Consider the following 21,343-nt stretch of genomic DNA (forward strand, 5'->3'; position numbering starts at 1 on the left):
TGGCATAAACAACAACGTTAAATAACATGATAAAACTGAGGTTGCAACTAAACTTAAAAATGTTACTGTTAAAAAACACTTTAAAAATTACTAAAAACGTTAAAAGTTAAAAACAAAATGTAGGACGACATGTTGAAAACAGTCGTCGTTGCAGGCTTGATTTCAGTCACATTTCACGAGCAGAAAGAGAAAGTGAGTGGATAATTATTGTTTAAATAGTTTGGAGAAAATACAAAAAACAACTTTGAAAATAACGTCTAACAGAATACTGTTAGTGAATTTTTAGTACTGTTATACTGTTAATACAGTTGGCAGTACTAAAAATTCACTAACAGTATTCTGTTAGACGTTATTTTCAAAGTTGTTTTTTGTATTTTCTCCAAACTATTTAAACAATAATTATCCACTCACTTTCTCTTTCTGCTCGTGAAATGTGACTGAAATCAAGCCTGCAACGACGACTGTTTTCAACATGTCGTCCTACATTTTGTTTTTAACTTTTAACGTTTTTAGTAATTTTTAAAGTGTTTTTTAACAGTAACATTTTTAAGTTTAGTTGCAACCTCAGTTTTATCATGTTATTTAACGTTGTTGTTTATGCCACGAATCTTACATTCGGGTAAGTTTTTTATAGTTTTTTACAGCCTTTTTGGCACCATTCAGTTTGTTACTTCATAGTAATTTTCTTTGTAGACCTTGATAAAGGTGGCAAAAAACCACCGAAAGCTTGGATTCAGAATAAATAGTACGCCTTAGCAAAGCTCTATTTTTTATTGACTACCACACCCAAAAAGAAAAAAGTATTTACATATATATATATATATATATATATATATATATATATATATATATATATATATATATATATATAGACAATAGCACTAAAGGCCTTAGATGCCCATGGCTTGAAAAGTTTGTTCTTTCTTCATTTTCGCTTTTCTTTATGTATTGAGATCTTCTCTGGCTCGATATGTGATTGTTCTCTATTCCTTCTTGTTATTAATTTTTATTTTCTGGCATTCTAGTCCAATTTTTTCCATATATTTTTCTACCTCTTGATTCCATCTATTTTTTGGCCTTCCTTTTCTCTTTTTTGAAGCTATAGTGTAGTTTAGTACCCTTTTTGGAGTCCTCGTGTTCGGCATCCTTTCTAGGTGACCTCGCCATCTTAGTCTCGGTGCCTTTATGACTCCTATTATATTAGGTTGATTATATAATTCCTTTAACTCATCATTTGATTTTCTTATCCATAAACCGTCCCTTATTATTCCTCCATATATCTTTCTCAGGATTTTCCTTTCCCATATCTCCAGTAAATTTTGTTCATTTTTTGTCATTGTCCATTGTCTCACTGCAGTATGTTACTATTGGTTGTATAGTTGTTTTGTATAACCGTATTTTTGCCTTTCTTGATAAAAGCTTGCCTTTCAACATTCCACTAAGAGCATGTACACTTCTATTGCCTGCCATTATTCTAGCTTGTATTTCTTCAATGTTAGGTTTACGTGATATTATTGCACCTAGGTATGTAAATCTTTCTACCATTTCGAATTCGTATGATGAATTTTCTTCTTTCTTCTACTTCTACTTTAAACTTTTGTCCATCCCTGAACTGATCATCTGTCCACTGCATACATTTTGTTTTAGTTTCATTTGTGTAAAGTCCCATTTTCTTTGCTACTTTTACTATTCTCTGTACTACCTCCTGTCGCTATTTTTTTCCTCTTGCCAGTAACACTACATCATCCGCAAATGCCAAAACTTGGTGTCTTTTATGATATAGTAGTCCTTCTCTATTGATTTTCGCTTCTCGCATTATTTTTTCTAGGCATAAATTGAAGAGTAATGATGACAAAGGATCGACCTGTCTTAATCTTTCGTTTACTATAAATTTGTCCGATGCATGATTATTTACTTTGACTCTGTTTTCTGTATTCTCTAAAGTAAGATGTATCATGTTACGCAACTTTCTGCTAACTCCCAGTTCCTCAAGGGTCTCTTTTAATTCCTTCCTCTTTATTCTATCGTATGCTTGCTGGAAGTATCGTATGCTGGATGAATAGCGCTATCGTTGGTAAGTCGTGTGCATAGCTTTCTGCTTGTAATTCTCTGATTACGAATACTTGGTCCGTTGTGCTTCTCCCTCGTCTAAATCCGCACTGATATTCGCCTATTATATTTTCAACTTATTTTTCTAGCTTATCTTGATAGGATTTTATATACGGTATTTAGTAACGCTACTCCTCTGTAATTACTGCATTCTGTTTTGTCTAATGGGCAAATCATTGCTTCCTTCCAATCTTCTGGTATTCGTTCTTTTATCCATATCTCCGTTATGATCTTGTATATCCAAGCATTTAGCAGTTTTCCACCATATTTCATCATCTCTGCTGTTATGTTATCGCTTCCAGGGCATTTGTTGTTTTTCAAATTTTTTATGATTTCCTTGATTTGTTGTTTGCTGGGTGAATTATCTTCTATGTCTTCTAAGTGTTCAATTCTTGCTTCTGCTTCCCTATATTTTCTTTGGTTTGACTTATTATTGCCATTTAGTAATTCATCAAAATACTCTTTCCATCTTTCGACTATTTCTGCTTCACCGCTTATATTATTTCCTGCTTTGTTTTTAACGAATATGGGTTTTTGTTAAAAACCCCTTTTTTCATTTCTAGTACCTTGATATAGGTTTTTTATTTCTTTATTTCTGTAATTCTCTTCTAATTCTGTTAGCTTATTTTTTATGTGTTTTCTCTTCTTTTCTCTCGGCACCCTCTTTACTTTTTGTCTTTGCTCCATATATCTATTCTTTGTCTCTGGTGTTTCTTTCGTGATCATTTCCATCCTTAATGATTTTCTTAGTTCTATTTCTTTTTGGCACTCTATGTCGAACCAGTCTTTCCTCTTTTTATTCTCTTGTTTATTAAATTCTTTTGCTGCTTTCTTCATTACTTAAAAATATTTAATGATATATTATATTTAAGGGAAGTAATACCAAGAACCTGTCTGAAGTCGACGTTTATTACTTTACCAAAGAAAACAAGATCCGTATCCTGCAATGACTTCTGGACTATCAGTTTAATGAGTCCGATTTTAAAGTTAGGTACTCGTCTAGTTGATGTAGCTATTTATGTAACAAGAAATATTAATTGGAATGATACAACTAAATCATTAATTTCATACCAATAACAATAATTCTAGAGAAGTTATGAGACGCTAGGAAATCAATAACACCATATAAATATTAGCAGCTATGTAATTTAACGATCATTAAACATCCAATAATATGACCTAACTGTAAAATAATTGAATTGATAACCATGAAACGCTTCTTATAGACAAAATAATTTGAAAACATTAATAATATATTGTTTTTAGTATTTATGTCCTAGAGCAGGCAGCGCTTATGTATCATTCAAAAAATAACGGCGAGGGTGAAACTAAGGGTACAATAGGAACTACACCTAAATACCCTATCGCTCATTCCTTGCCTCATGTATAAACTTTACAAACTTGTACGTTCCTCGTTGTTTTCGAAGTTCTCGCGCCAGCTTTCTTTGGCGAGCAACAAGGAAAGAACGTAGAACACTAACCGTTTCGAGCGGAGTTGCCATATCTTATGTCTATTCGAATTAGTTTACTTAAGCTTAAGTTTTAAGAAATAATAAATATGCAAAACGTTTTATATCCTTTCTTATATTTAATCGGTATAATCTAAATTATTGATCTTAATACACAATTATTGCAACTCTCACATTATATCTGTCTTGATTTACCTACTGTGAAATATTAATTTATATGGCATTAAACGACAATTGATTGTAATGAGAATCAAGTTTAGTCAAATATCTATTAGGATTTTAATTGAATGTACCTATAAATAAAATCACAAATGTTTTTAGATGAGTTTAATGAAAACTAAAAACATACAACATGGCGTTTAAAGTTAACGATAACATTCGCACACAGCGGGCATGAACTTAACAGTTTATCCAACATAATATAAAAATGTTGCTGAACCTTACAGTTTAAATATTAATAGTAAATTTACTTATTCCAACAATATCCTACATCCTCCTTTGTGATCATCACATTCAAAAATTGTAGTGAGTTGTTAAATTCCTTTTTCATGGTAACTGAATTATACAGACCACCCCACACCAACAGATATTTAAATTGTCAGTAAAACCATAATATAAATATCAAAAAGGGAATCATCAAATCACTATATGATAAAGCCCAAAACACTTGCTTCAACGAAAATACTTTTCAGGACGAAAAAAGACCTGCTGAGATCAAAGATCAAGAACATCCTACTTCTTAATAATCCGGATCTAAAACAACATATAATTGTACATTATGTACATAAATGTTTATGACATTTTGTTCTTGTCAGATAGACCGCAATTGACGAAATGCCCCTGAAGATGATCTAGGGATCGAAAGTACTTGGGCAAGATTAAATTAAACTGTGCTCGATATATGCCTTTTATCTGATCAAAGTTCATTTATTCGAGCATTCAACCTTATATTTTTTTATTAATAATTTGTTTTTCAAAATTTGTAATAAAACAATAATTTGTTTTTCAAAATTTGTAATTAAAATATGCTTTCTATCTGAATCATCAACAAAAAATATTCGTGAATTTTTAAACTTGTTTATGTTGGAAGGCAGTAGCTGAAGTTTGGTAAAGTGGTTAACTTGATGAACGAAATTTTTTCCAAAATAGAAAATCCCAAGTTTTTGATTAAAACGTTGCAATATATTTCCTACAGATATGTATACGTTTCCTTTAACCATGCAAAGACATGCCTTAACATGGTTAATCAAATCGACTGATTTACAAAGAGTCAAATTTTGTTTTTCAAATTTTTTTATGCCCTCAACAAGAAATTTAAAATTTAAGCTATGTATGTTGGATCCTGAGATAAATTAGGTAATTAAAAAAGGCGTTTACATTCCTCCAGAGCTGCTGAAGTGAAATATAAACTTTTTATTGCTTGAAAATACTCCGCATGAAAAAATTCTACTTGTAAGCAAGTGCCCCACCTCTTGATAACATGTAAAAGGGGCAATGGAATATTACCCAAACGTTCTTTGTAAAATTAAACTCGTAACTGTGATTTTATGAAGCCAGACACAAAAGGAATAAGACAGTATCCATCATTATAATTTACCTAAATGCCCTATCAAAATAAAAGATTCCATCGATATTAGGAGAACAGGGACACACTCTTCTCGCCTAGGGACCTATCAAGGCACTGTTTATATAAGACACAACAAGACTAGGTCACGGAGAGAAGGAAGTTACACAAATGGTTTAAAACAAAGGTAACAAGATTAACTAAATAATTTTTAGAGAATTATAATGATAATTTGCTGTCTTTTAAAAATTTAATTAATGAGTTGTAAACATCTACAGAGCTAAGTGATAATAAATATAGTATTATCCAAGGAGCTGCTCTTTTATAAGTTTGTATGAGTAGACTGTATTTTTAGAATAACCAAAAAAAAAAATGTTAAATAAGTGTTTTGGATAACATGAGTGCCCGAATCGTATTCGAATAATGGAAGTTATGGGCCTCCTGGAAGCTCTACAAGACTGGTACCAAGGAAATTTGGGAATATCACACAAAAGAGTATTCCTTCCACTGGTAGCTCCACTCTCGAAGCAATGTTGACTTGCAAGAAATAATACTATCAGAAAGCGTTACTCATGTAGAATACCAGTATCGGTTAAAATGCTTTGTTTGGCTAATAATTCGACATATTTATTATGTTCAAATCCTGCATGTGCTTTAATCCAGAGAAAATGTACCGGGTGGTCCAATAAGCCGATCTCTCGGCTATATATCAGAAACTATTCATGCTATAACTTTAGGAGAAAAAATTCCTTAGTAAAAGTGGCCAAGAGAAATCGCTGGAAATAACTTTCAAGTTTCCGTTATGTTAACAGGTTAACCGCTAGGGGGCGTAACCTGTGAAGAAAAATTTGAAAACCAGTTTTTTGTGAAATATGCCCAATTATACCAAGTGTTAAATAAGTAAACTAGACAGAGGCCTAAATTTTGCACAAAGTTGTTTAAGTACTTTTTTTAATTTTTTCAAATAAAGGGTGGGGGAGAGTGAAAAAGTAGTTGTGGATAAATACCTATAACTTTGGTTTGGATCAACCGATTTTAACGAAATTAGTGTCATTATAAAGAGTATGGACGAGTTCATTTAAATCTACTATAAAACAATTGCATTTAGTTTTAATTGTCATGGGTAGAGGGTACTTTCGAATAGAAAAAATTAAAATTTGTTTTTCTTCAAAATGTTTAATGGAAACACCTATTTATTGTAAATTATAATGGAACTGGATTAAATTCGTAACAAAATGGCGCAAACCGCATGATAATAGCTTTTGTCGAACTCGAGATATGAATAAGAAAGTATAGTATTGACTCACCCTGTATTATAAATTAAATTAAAAAATAAGTCAGTAGGTACTTTCAAATTTTTTATAGCAGAAGAATCTTAATGGTGATACCTATTTTGACCATTGTTATTTCATATGATTACAAATAGTTTTTTCGAAACTAAGTAGGCTACGACAATGAATTTGACGGGGAGTTCATATTGTTTATTTATTGACAGCAGTCAAAACGTTTTTAAGAAGTGTTATAATATAATTCGAATTGAAGATTGCACTTTTTTCAATAGATATTAATATTGGTAATATTAGTAATTCATTATCAGTACTAATAATTCGTTATGAGTATATCAAATGCAGAATTGTATATGATTGGAGTTTATTTCGAATGTCACCAAAATGCTGCTATTGCCTCACGTATATATTCTGTAAGATATCCTGACAGGAGACATTATGGCAAAGAAGTATTTGAAAGAAAGGCAAGAAGATTAAGAGAAACTGGTAGTTTTCATCGTCCTTGTTTTAAACGACGTAGTAGAGGTATGACCGAAGATAATTCAATCAATGTTCTTGCTTTAATCCAACAGAAACCGCATATAAGTAGTCGGAAAATCTCTATAGAATTAAACATACCCAAAACTACTGTTCTAAGGATTTTAAAACATCACAGGATGGTTTTTCATATTATAAAGTGAACGTTTAGGTCAGAAACTTGGAATTTCCTTTAAACTTTAGATTCAACTGTTATTTTAATATTCCGATAAAAACGGCAACACGGCGCTTTTATCCTTTTATACGTTTCTTAAAAATACTTATGCACGATTTATCTTGTGAAACAATTGTGGATTTTTCAAGATTTTTTGAGTTTTTTGAGCATCCTTATCATGTAGTTCTCCACCAAGCTTTACATGAGAGAGATTTTGAGGCAAGACTGGATTACTGCAAATGGATGTTAGGTCTGCTAGAAGAACAACCGCATATCGTGTCAAAGATTTTGTGGACAGACGAGGCTACGTTTAATAGTGCGGGTGGTGTTAATCTGCATAATATGCATTATTGGGCTGAAGAAAATCCGCACTGGATACATGAGATGCAGGTTCAAGATAGATGGAGTCTTAATGTTTGGTGTGGTATAGTTGATGGAAACATCGTAGGTCCATATTTCTTTGATAGAACTTCAAATGGCGAAACATATTTGGATTTTCTGGAAAATCAGTTTCCTGTTTTATTGGATAATATAGTTTTATAAGATATTTCCTTACAAACAAGAATAGATATGATATTACAACGTAACGGGTGTCCTGCGCACTTTTCCAGATGAGTTCGAGATTATTTGTATGCAAGTTATCCAAATAAATGGATTGGAAGGGGGAGTATATTTTCATGGCTAGCTAGATCTCCAGACTTAACATCTCTGGACTTTTATCTGTGGGGAAGATTGAAGGACTAAGTGTACCAAACTCGACCAACCACGCCAGACGACATGAAACAGCGCATTATAAACGCAATAAATAGTATATCAACAGCTGAGATTGAAGCAGCTGTTATGTCTACGCGCGAAAGATTACATCTTTGTGTGGACAATGATGGAAAACAATTTGAACATTTAATTGGACATTAAGTTTCAATGATCGAGATATTTGTATGATCTTTCACATATTTAATTTTAAGTTATAATAAAGGGTGAGTTGATACTATACTTACTTATGTTTATGCGTTTTTATTCATATCTCGAGTTCCACAGAAGCTACCAACATGCGGTTTGCGCCATTTTGTTACGAATTTAATCCAGTTTCATTATAATTTACAATAAATAGGTGTTTCCATTTAACATTTTAAAGAAAAACAAATTTTAATTTTTTATATTCGAAAGTACCCTCTACAAATGACAATTAAAACTAAATGCAATTGGTTTATAGTAGATGTAAATTAAATCATCCACACTCTTTCTAATGACACTAATTTCCTTAAAATCGGTTGATCCAAACCAAAGTTATAGGTATTTATCCACACACTTTCTCACTCTCCCCCACCCTTTATTTGAAAAAATTTAAAAAAAGTACTTGATTCCCACTTAAATAGTAATTACTCTAACATGCCACAAGAAAATAGCTGCAGAATAGTATTTAGTGAATCTGTCAATTGCTTTCTTTTAGGTAATCTATTGACTCCTCTGTAGTTTCCTGATCTGATTTGTCCCCTTTTTGAAGAGAGGTATTATTGATTTATATTCTTGTGGTACCCTCATTTGTTCTATTATTTTTTGGATTAGTTTGAATAGTTGTTTGATCAGATCTGGTCTTCCGTAGTTAAGGAGTTCGTTTGGTTTCCTGTCCTCTCCTGGTGGTTTTCTATTTTTTAATTTCCAATGCTTCCTTTGCCTCTCCCTCCTCAACTTTATTTCTTCGTTTGTCGTCACTTCTGGTGATAATAGTTAATTATCGTCACCTTTAGCAAATACGGATCGAAACTAGTCTGCCAATGTTTCCTTCCGAATGTGTCTCATTTTTATTAGTCCGTTCATCTCTTTTCTTTGCCCTCTGATTATTCTTCATATTTCTCTTTGTGTTCCATATAAGTACCTATTGTTCCATCCGTTTTGAGAAGCTCTCACAGTCTTCCTTTTTTATTTTTTCGACTAATGTATTTGTTTTATCTCGAATTCCTTTGTAGTGGTTGTCATTTAATATGCCTGTTGAGTTTGTTGTGTTCTGCATTTTAAAAATGCTTTCTGTTTATTGTTTATTGTACACGTAAATTTTTATAATTACATACATTTCTAGTAAGTCGTTAATATAAAGAGATACTTCAGCAATTTACGTTACAATTCAACTATCATTGATCAAATATTGTAATCAGATTATATGACAGAATTTATCGATGTGTTTATTAACGAGACAAAATGAAAACTTTTAATATTAGTATTATATAAAATTCAAATTTTTAACACCCCTTGTGTATAGTTTTTCCAATTTCATTTTAAACTTTTATTTTCAACCAACTAAAATTTTTTGATATACTTACAACATGTAAATATTTTTGTTTCTAAAAATTCTTAGTGACAATCTCGAAATAATGTCGCTTATCTTGGTATTTCTTAAAGATCGCGCAACACCGTTCAAAACACACTCGGTTGAGTCGAAGCTCGAAGCTGGAATTCCACATAATCATTTACTTTGCATTACGGTCGAAGTTAAGTTAGGCCACAACGTGTTTGTGTGTACATCTGTCTAGTGATCCTGCAGTTCAATATTTCTTGGCGACGGTGTTTCTTATTTTCGATATTCCAAAGAGATTTCAACGGGAGCATGCGAAAGAAAAGTTGACGGTTCAGTGGACAGTGTTTTGTCAGTTTGTAATGAATCGGGATGAGTTGAATAAAGTTAAAAAGTGAATTTGAGTGAATTTTGTTGCGTTTACTTTTAACGGATTGAAATGAAGTACAACACTATCAGTTCCGGTAGTTTGGGCAATGAAAGGAAATCTACTTTGACCATTTATGCTGATATGGATATATCTCCAAGCAAGGTAAATGTCTTTAGTTAACCATCGCTCTTAGTATTTATATATAAAAAGATATCGTGAACAAAGGCTAATTTTTATAGATTTGATCAAAAAAGTTTGGTTTATTATGAGTAGATCCAAAATATGAATCTCCTCTTAATGTCCATTCATTATAAAAACTTATAGAACGAAATTATAATCAGAGCAATTGTGACCACTGAGCTATTTTGTTCTATTAAAATTAACTAGGATTAGTGTCCCGTAGATTCTGTAACTAATATCTAATTGAAAACTATTTTGAACTAATATTTTTCTTACAAATATGTATATCGAGACACATTCTAAGCTTTTAGTCACTTCTGGTAAATGTTTGTGATTGTTATTCTACTTATTGGGTAAAATTTACATAAAACCTACATCCTAATCGTCTCAAAACTCTGCTGTGGAGAGTTTATTTGTTAATTTGTTGAACCTTAGATTTGTATGGTCAAGTTTTAGTTTTGTTTATAAACAAACTAAGTACCTATTTACAAAATTTATAATGTTGTGGAATGAAAACATCCAATGTCTTATAATATTTTAATTGTATAATTATTTTAAGTGTAGTTCTTAATGGTTGACAGTACAGTACCGTTATTATAATATTCAAGAAGAATTATCTCTTATAGAGTGATCCTTTTAATTTTACAAGGATTACTAACATTCTATATAATATTCATAATACAGTGTGTCAATTTTAAAACTTACAATGGGCTATATCTCACGAATAAAAGCTGATATCCAAAAATGCTTGAAACCGTTTCTAGGATAGTAAGGGGGATCTAAAATGACATGAAAGAGAACTCACCTCCAGCAACCCCCTAGGCCCCACCCACCACAACCAAAAAAATTTATATTGCACACCCCTACTTGTGATACATCATTGAAAAGAATATAAAAAATGCTATAAAATGGAATAAACAATAATTATACAGGGTGAAGCAATAATTGTGAAACTTTGGCTTGAATGGAAAATTTAATGAGGTTATAAAAGATGAAAGATAACTAGGCAAAAAATCATTTCCGCGTAAAATGTGCACATGAATTATATCAAAAAAATTTACTGTACTTAAATAACTTCTTAATTTGTAATTATAATCAAAGAATATAGATCCTTAAGCGTATATATTCTTTGTTATAATCCTGTAAAAAAATATTAATCACAAAATTAATAAATCACTAATAAGCCATACCCTCAAAATATTTCTAAAGGTGATTTATGGAAGATTATATAGAAAACTAGAGATGATATGGATGATACTCAGTTTGGGTTCCGCAACGGACTGGGAACGAGAGAGGCATTGTTTGCTTTTAATGTCCTCTCTCAAAGATGGTTAGATATGAACCTAGATATTTATTCCTGTTTCATCGACTTCGAGAAGGCATTCGACAGGGTCCGACATGAAAAACTAATAATAGAAGTACCGAGAAACAAAGATATAGACAGAGGAGACTTACGAATCATTATCAATCTGTATTGGAATCAAAAGGCCAATATAAAGATAGAAGAACAAAAGTCCGAAAATATAGATATAAAGAGAGGAGTAAGACAGGGCTGTGTTCTGTCACCATTACTGTTTAACGTGTACAGTGAAGCCATATTCCAGGAAGCCATATAGCGGATCTGGGTGATGGAATCTGTAAACGGAAGAATAGTAAATAACATAAGATTCGCTGATGACACCGTTATAATGGCAGACACCCTGGAATCGCTACAAGAATTGGTAAATAGAATTAACGATTATTGCATTAGATACGGACTAAAAATAAATAAGAGAAAAACTAAATTTATGATTGTCTCAAAAACGCAACATGGAAATGAAAGATTAATGATAGAGCAAACCCAAATAGAAAAAGTAGAGACATACAAATATCTGGGAACCTGGGTTGATGACAAAAATGACCAAAGCAGAGAAATCAAAGTCCGAATTAAAACTTCAAGGCAAGCATTTGTGAAAAAGAAGACAATGCTTACCAACAGAGACCTTCAGTTGCATCTCAGATTGAGGGCTCTAAGATGTTACATAATTTCTATCTTACTATACGGAATGGAAGCTTGGACATTGAAGATACAACACATAAGAAAAATAGAAGCGTTCGAAATGTGGTGTTAGAGAAGAATATTAAAAATTCAGTGGGTTCAAAGGATTACCAATGCTGAGGTACTACGACGTCTAAATAAGGAGTTAGAAATCATGAACAGCATAAAAAGAAGAAAACTAGAGTATTTGGGTCACATAACCAGAGGAGAAAAATATGAGCTGCTGAGAATTATTATGCAAGGAAGGATCCAAGGAAGAAGAAGCATAGGAAGAAGACGCATCTCCTGGCTGAGAAACCTTAGAGAATGGTTTAACTGTAGATCACTACAACTTTTCAAAGCAGCAGCCAACAAAGTGACCATAGCCGTTATGATATCCAACCTCCGATAGGAGCTGGAACTTTAAGAAGAAGAAGAAAAAAATATTAAAAAAATTTTTTTAATTCAATTTAGAAATTACTTAAGTAATAATTTATATCGTTACTATATTACCCCTATTATATTACCACAATTTTAGAAAGTGGTAGAAGGTTTTTGTTAATTTTTAAGAGATTAAACAAATTCTGCAATAGCCCACTAAAATTTGTTAATTAAATAATAATTAAATTTTCTACTTTTGTCGGAACAAAAATATATTTTTCTAAAGGGTAAACGTTTCATTTTACTGGCCTATAAAAAAACATTAAAACATGAGTCACCGCTACAATTGTGGTACTTTATATAGGTACTATTTATTGAAAATAAAAGATCTTTAAACTTAATTCTTGAGGTTGATTCAAAAAGTCTTTCATTTAATCCTGTGTTTTCTTCGTAAGTTCCCCTAATAGAATATTACAATGGCGGTCCAGTAGGTGTTAGCTTAAGATTTGACAAAACAATAATTTCAGGTAAAATACTGTGAAGTACCTTCACTAAAAGTATATGACAGTAATAAACGCCGAATATATAACACAAAGGTATTGTAATACATTTAAAACAGGTTCTTGTTGAGTACAATAATAGACTTTAAGGACAGGTATTTTTTTCAAAATTTTGGGCCAAATCCTTGAGGGTAACAACTGTTAAAATACGTTGTACGACGAGTTTTTTTTTATTGTGTTATATTTGAGTTGACAGTGCATACATAAGCATGAACAGAAATTGAATTATTTATGCCTTGTTTGAAAATTATTGATAGCACAGTTTTTATGATACGGCCCATTTGTATTTTATGTTGTATACTGTTTCTAGGGGTGGTTATATTATTATTTTTATAAAAATGGGACCAAAAAGTATCGATATTTATCATTTTTCACAATACAGAATTAATGTTAATAATCTGCGCATTTAAACCGTTCCGAGAGAGTATAGGAGATAGGAAATAGAGAGGCTGCAAGCGGGGGAAAATGTGGAGGAATTGTGTACAAAATGTAGAAACTCAATAACTGAGAAGGCATCGGAAATATTGGGGGAAACTAAACCAGTTGAAACGAATGGTTTGACAAGGAGTTCCAAGGACGTTTTGTAATGTATTTTTAGTAGTATCATTCGAAACTCAGTTCTGTACACGTTTGTACACAAGAAAGCGTTTGAAGATATTAGTTTTAAATCAGGTATATATGTAAAAGTATATGTTAGATTAAAATAATTTTTACAGGTTATCCAAAAAAATCATTTATTTATAGAGACATACGCCAAAACTCAAAAATACAATAATATTCAAAACTTTCTGAAATTAAGAAAAACATTGATAATAAATCAATATCTAGTGTTTCCCCCTCGGGCCCTTATAACAGCCTGTACACGTCTAGGTATTGAGGTAATTAACCTCTGGATATCAAATTGATCCAGTTGGTCCCATATTTCTTGAAGAGCCGCTGTAAGTTCAGCCAAGTTGTTTGGACGGGGTACTCGTGCTCGAAGACGTCTTTCCATCATATCCCATAGATGTTCCATTGGATTGAGATCGGGACTGCAAGCTGGCCAGTTCATACGGACAATTCTCACCTACTCTATATATTGGTTGACGATTCTAGCACGGTGAGGACGCGCGTTGTCGTCCATAAAAATAAAATTAGGTCCAATGAAAGGAGCAAAAGGTACCACATGCTGATCTAAAATACTTTTTATGTATCTTGCAGCAGTCATAGAACCTCTATCTACAATAATTAAATCAGTATGGGCTTCTGAACTGATACCAGCCCAAACCATAACGGAGCCCCCCCGATAACTTATTCTTTCCGCAATATTACATTGAAAATATCGCTCTCCGTGTCTTCTCCAAACATTTTCTCGGCCGTCTGGTGACCTTAGACAAAATCTGGACTCATCTGAGAACAATACATTGCTCCAATCTGCATCACTCCAGTTTTCATGTTCTCTTGCAAAAGCAAGGCGAGCTCTGCGATGTTCTATGGATAGTATTGGAGATATGGCTGGCCTTCTGAATAATAAATTACCTTCTACAAGTCGTCGACGAACTACCCATCTGCTTACATCCACATTTCTCACTTCGCTCAGACGATTTGCCAGTTCAACTGAAGTTAGATGCCGATTTCTCAAACATGATGAGACCAGAAATCGATCATCTCTGTCGGATGTTACCCTTCTACGACCTGATCCTGGTCTTCTTGTGAAGTTACCGGTGTCGCTAAAACGCCGAACTGCTCTTTGAACCGAAGATCGACTAAAACCCAACATTTCAGCTGCATAATATTGGCTACGACCATCTTGAACTAAAGTCACCGCCCTTGCAGCATCTGTCGGAGTTAGAGACATTTAGGAAGGATAATTAAATAAAAATATAACACGTTTTGAAAATAAAATCACTACACTAGTATGGTTGTTGAATTAAAAACAACATTCAATAAATATCTACTTGCTTCAGACCCTTTTTGACAATAACCTGAAATACCAATTTGTTTTAAGAAATATAAAAAGCAATATTAAAAATATTTTATTTCTCGAATACGAGGGTACATCTAAATTTACATACGTAATTTAATGTCTCTAAAATTATACAACTTCAAATAAATAAGAAATAAGGAACTAATCGTGAGCCGAACAGTGATACTGACCGCACATTTTCATTCTAAATATATTTTTATACAAATATGACGAATAATGTTAAAGGGTGTAGAATTGATTAATTTACCTGCCCGATACGGAAGTGATAATAGACTGAATTGTGATAGTTACCCATTCTGTTAAATAATCTGTGCTTATTAATTTAAGTTTTACCGTTTCGAAATCGAATACTTAGATTTTAAGATCAAAGAATATTTCTTTAAATTCAATCACAATAAAGTTTTTATTCCACAATTACCAATCCATTAAACGTTAATTTCTTATTTATACAATAACAGTTTTTGCCTTGAATCCACATAATAACACCAAATACGTATTTTTTAATACCCGCTCGGACGTATACTATTAATTTCCTTGAAGTTTTAGCGGCCATCTGATTAATAGCTTACATACGGATTTTTTTTGGATATACACTGTTCCAGTTGTCGCTTTGGAAGTACATAAAAGTGCACTGTATTTTTTTAAAGGAAACCGTATACGCCCACCTTGAAATACCTTATTGGTAATAAGCTACACTGAGAAATAGCCTTCCGTTATTCTACATAATAAAAGTTATCAAGTAATACCTTATACATATAACCTCAAAGTTTTTTAAGCTATTTATGCTAAATATTTATTTTTGTTTTCCTGAGAAACCACTGAAACGATTCCAACTTAAGTGATGGGATACTTTTAATTTCGATTTTTTTAGTTGTAAATTCAAATTTTTTATATGCCTCCACCTCTACAGTTGTTGGTAATTTGATCTATATACAAAAATTAAATGAAGTTTAACATACGTCATTGTATTGTTTTGTAACTTTTTTATAACGAGAGCAATTGGATCGATTTGGCTAATTTGGATTTTGAAATATTTTTAAAGTCCAATGAAGGTTTAAAAGTTGAAAATATGATGGAATTATAAGGAATAATAAAAACAATCATTTTTTCCATACAGTTATATCGACGGCCTGGTTCCAAAAGTGGTTAACTACAAAATTGTCGTTTTCGAATAAATGAAATGATAAGTTAAACCCTGTCGATCAAATCAGGTCTTTTAAATCGAATTATTGTTTCTCTATAAAATATTAGGTAGTAATACTGACAAACACTTTAGATATAAGAATAATAAATAGTTCTTTAAATTAGTTTTCTGGAGAGGGTTTTTCGGAATAAAATTTAACTTCATTTTAAATTGAAAAATGAATACTGGTTATCTACAATTGTTCCAGAAATGAACATATCATTTTAAAATATAAAATAAAAATATAGTTCTTTACACTTTTCTTAGTGTAGAATAAGTAAAATATTCACTAATATCAAGTTTGCTCGGGATACCCGACTCATTGGCGCCACAGCCTCTTAAATAGTTTTCACACCTAAATACAAGAGGGGTAATCTTCACTTTTACGCATCAAGTAGTATGTTGATAGTTCATTCTCACACGCCCTTGAGGCATGTACATTTTAAAACACTCTCAATTCATATATAAAATATTTCTCTACGGCGAAATCGGGCATTTTTCTCATAAATACGGTTTTCTCTTTTACGTGTGATAAAGAAAGAATTATTTTATATTGTACTGTCAGCTACGGCCGTATTGAGGCTTCTTTACTCTAAAAATAGTTAATTATAAGTCGATAAACTAAAAGTGATTTTATTTCTCTGGAGCTATATTTGCTCACATTAACAATCCTTATCCTTCAACGGTCACTGAAGAACCAAACCTATGGAGATACATCCACTCACAAGTCCTTTGAAGTAAGGCTTGGAATCAAAAGATTTCCAACCCTCTTATGTAGGGAGCCAGTTACAAGGCCCCACAACAATATTACAACTACAGTAAAATTTATAAAAATAAGTAAGAAATAAACAACGGTGTAAACTTCTAGTAAAACCAATATTTCAAAAAAAATCTTGCTCTTCCTGGTCATTTATATCGGGTAATACCGTCTCGTCCTCAATATTTGGATCTCCAATTAAGTCTCTATAAAAGGCTCTGCAATCGTGGTACAAAATTTGCGGCACTACTGATTTCTTTAAGTTTTGCTGCCGGCATTTTTTTTCTTCAAACAAAGGCTTTAAACAATTTTCCATGGTGCACGTAACAAATACTTCTTCATCTAAATAGGTTTTAACGTGCATTACAAAAGGATTACCCTTTTCATAACGAATCCACTTAATGTCACGCCAATTAATCACAGTTCCATATTAAGCTTTGTTTCGATTAACCATTATAAGTTTTGCAAGGGGTTTCCAATCAATAAAAGTAAGATCAGGTGTTGTATAAACTTCATATTTTATAGCATTTCGTTTTGCGTTCTTTGCAATAGTTACCCATTTATGCGGCAAGTATACAGGGATATTTTTGGCCGCGGTTTCTATTCTAGCATGCATTCATTCTTTGTCACTTTCATTTGACTGTGCTAGAGATAAGAAATTTTTGATCGATTACTTCAATAGGTAAAGCCTGAACAGCATACAGAAACATGGCAGCAACAAATTGATTTTTGGTCTGACCACCGCAACTGTCACTGAATAGTCTAATTTCTATTCTTCAAGATTTTCCATTTTAAATTTCTAACAAATTCCAATTAATATGTCCAAGAATGTGCTTAAAACCCCGAAATCAACCAGTTGATATTTGATACTTTATTAAAACGACTATAATCTCTACTTCAAAACTCCCATAAATAATAAATGCTCAGAAATTATTCTCGAGCCTCGAGTTTAACAGTTTTCGACAAGAGACGTAAATTAATTAACCCAGTTTTTTATGAACTTTTAAAGTGATAAAAAATACGACACGAGACGAAACCAACCATTCAAATTTAAATATAATAAAAATATTTTTTCATCAAATGAGTTCAAATCCGGCTAGATAGGCCCAATGTGGTAAATTAAACAAACAATGAACTATTACGGGAATTAATAATAATTAACTTAACATCAACTATATTCCTTCGATAGCACTGGCGAGATGAATGAACTTTAACTCATAGGTGCAAATAATAATCAAATTTTAAATGGTTGCAATAAACAATCAAAACAATGTATATTTTCAGGTAAAACTAGATATGGCTTACCGTTAATTGAAGTTGATTACCATGGTTTACTCTATTTTACGAAACAACGAAAAAAAAAACGAATTTAATATATGTGCATTGGTTCACTGTCGGGTTACGTCTGTCTCTCTTATCGACGATCAGGCTCAGATGCATTCCCCGAGCGGTCCTATAGGTATCGTAGGGATACAGGGAGGACAAATGTATCGATTAATTTACACAACCATATTTGAATTTAAACAATATGTATAATTAACATTGTCGAAATTTGTTAATTTTAGCAAACAAAGGTTACTGAACGCACACGGTGGAGAGAATTTCTTTCAAGCCCCCTCTAGTTTCACTCCTATAAACCACCAACCCTAAAAATTTACTGTTTTATCATTTTTTTCTTTTTTTTACATCTTTCAATTTTTTTTGGTAAGAGTTTTTTCAGGAAAGACATCGAAAAAGATCATAGACATGAGGTTAATTATCGACTTTATGTCCGAGGTGAGTTCGTTTGGGGGAATTTGTCTGGATAGTGACTGCCTGTGTCTTTTTCTGTGTTATGGGAGCGCGTTTTCTGGCTTGAAATTTGATGTTGGGTATTTGCCGCGGCAATTTGGACAGGATGGTGCATTTGCCATCCGTACGACTTGTGATTTTGTTCGCAGTTTGGACAGATAGTGGATCTTTGTTGGTATTCTGTGTTGTGTTGTTCGCTTTGGCAGCAACTAGAACAGTATTTTAAGCGCAGGGGGATGACGTTATTCGATCCAGGTATCTCACAATGTATAATCTCCCCGTTCAGCTTAATACGGTACTTCAGTGCTTCCGCGAACTTTTGTTTTGAGTTTGCGAAGACTCGAACGAAGTGCGTAGGGATGTCATTCTAAAGGGCAATTATTCTGACGATTTTAGTGTGAGGGAAGTGGTCTTATGATAAACGGTCTTCAATGTCTATCATTGTTACATTAATGTAACAGACAACAAATTTTGTTTTGTAACTTTTTAAAGGTTTTTACCCAGATGTTGAGTGACTTGACTCATCTATACCTGTAATATTACACAGATGTTAGACTTTTAAGTCCGAAAATGTTCTGTGATGTAGCCCGAAAGGGCATTTTTAATTATATACCTTTTATAAAGGAATTTTAAATAAAACTTTTGTGATTCATGGTATACAATCATAGGAATTTTATTTTCCTTGTACATTTTACTATTTTTAATTATCACGATCATTATATTCTCATATTTATAGGAATTTCCAAGAAATTAACCAGCAATGTCCTTCATCTGACTTATAAAAAGAGATATCTATTTTTAACGCTGAGCATTTTACGTGCTCTTGTTAATGTTTGTTAACAACTCATTGATACCCATTAAGTACGATCCATTCTTGTTGATAGTCGATTTAAGAAGCAATTTTAATGAACGTAATTATTCATTTGTTTACATGTAACCGATAAGTACCAAACGCTTGTTTCCACAATAACAACGATCATGGTTAACTTCAATGAATCGGTTTTCACGTAATTTTATAGCTTATGCCAAGGAAGTGAAGGCGTGGTAAAATATGTACTTGTATTATACACTCAAATAAGGAATGAATTGCTAATAAAAGGTGTTTTGTAAGGTGTGTAAAAGTGAAGTACCGAAAAATTGGATACTTAAGTTCGCTTCACCCGTTTTGGTAGATTTGTTTTAGGGTACTACCTCTGAATTACTTAGTTTCATTCACAACGCACTGGATAGGGTGGATTTTGTGGTGGCACTTTTCTTTGATCTCTCAAAAGCATTCGATACCATAAACGTAAGAGTTGCTATAAAGAAGTTAAAAAATCTTGGTTTTAGGGGTCAGTTCTCATTATGGCTGTCATTTTACATTCTAGGAAAATCCTCGTTAAACTTAGTGACTCGCGATCAGATTATGGTGATATTGATATTGGGGTTCCTCAGGGTTCAATATTGGTACCATAAACTTTCAGGTTTGTATCTTGATAGTAACATGAGCTGGGAATGTCAAATTAATCATGTTTGCAAAAGAGTAAATAGTATTTATCACGCCATATTTCAATTAAAAACTTTTCTTAAAATGGAACAGTCATCACTAAGGACTAAGAAATACTACTGAAATGAGAAATTCTGGACTCCTAATAGTTTGCATTAATGAAAATGAATCTGCTGACATTTTGCTGTCCTTCCACGTAGAAATTGTTTCAAGAGCGTTGTATATTTTGATAATTGATTCGCCCTGGAACTGAAGATGACCTTCATGCCTTTTAACCCAACGAGTTTCACAAATTCCTTGGACAGCAGCCCCAGTTCCTGTATTTGTATTCACTAACGTACCAGACAGAGCTAATGCAACAACAATATTCACTTTGATATTTGTTATAGATAAATTATAAAATGTAGCACACAGTCTCAACAATTATAATACATATTCAAATTACAAACAGCCAATTCGTAGACAAAACTGAAGATAAGAAATACCTAATACAAAATAAAAATGTGCTGGCAATAATGTGTGGGCGGTAATTCTATCTCATGGATAATCGAACGATTCTCTGGCACTGAAATGACGAATTGACAAAATTTGAAAATCGCGTAACTCTGAATTCGTGGAAGTCGGGGTAGCGTTAGTCGAGGTATTACGAGGTATTCAGAATTGTTGTTTTTTTAAAGAGCAATGTAAAAAAGGTTTTCCGCATAATTCTACACTTACCCCTAGAATAAATGAGTTTGAATCATTTCAATTCTTAACTTCCTGCTTATAGGGTTGATGGGTTTTAAATTATGTTTTTTTAGGATTATTTGATTGATATTTAATTTAGGGGGAGATGTCATGACCCCCGTGACCCCCTTCCTTAGATCCGCCATGGGTTTTTATAGTTTTTAAGTGAAGTGTAGAGTAAAGATACTGTTATAAACTTCCAAGAATTATCGGCAACTTTTTACTAAATACTGATTCTATAATGTCTGCTTTATAATTTACAAGATAATGCCTAAGCGTATGCAGGTATTTGAAACATTTAAATTTAAATTTACAACAGACAATAAATGTGCTGTTATTTATGCCGTTGAAAGCAGTTGTGTGATAATTCCTGAAATATATATTTTTTAATGTACTGAAATATGTATATGTTTATTGTAGGTGCCTCGATAATGTAGCTTCAGCTGTCTTGCTTTTAATGTTATCTGCTGATGTCACTATTAGGATTTTTGATTTATATGTCAAATATATTTATGTT

The 21,343-nt window shown here is 32.4% G+C and overlaps 1 protein-coding gene across 1 annotated transcript in view; it reads left to right on the forward strand.

The window, feature by feature from the left end:
• The first annotated feature begins 9,599 nt into the window (after positions 1-9,599).
• LOC140442040 (uncharacterized) overlaps positions 9,600-21,343 on the forward strand; it is a 115,839-nt gene continuing 104,095 nt past the window's right edge. Inside the window, exon 1 of the mRNA XM_072533081.1 lies at positions 9,600-9,941. Within this exon, the coding sequence (XP_072389182.1) occupies positions 9,849-9,941 (93 nt within the window). The 5' untranslated portion in view covers positions 9,600-9,848. The remainder of the gene's footprint in view (positions 9,942-21,343) is intronic.

This window comes from Diabrotica undecimpunctata, chromosome 5, assembly GCF_040954645.1.
Source record: "Diabrotica undecimpunctata isolate CICGRU chromosome 5, icDiaUnde3, whole genome shotgun sequence".
Taxonomy (NCBI): domain Eukaryota; kingdom Metazoa; phylum Arthropoda; class Insecta; order Coleoptera; family Chrysomelidae; genus Diabrotica; species Diabrotica undecimpunctata.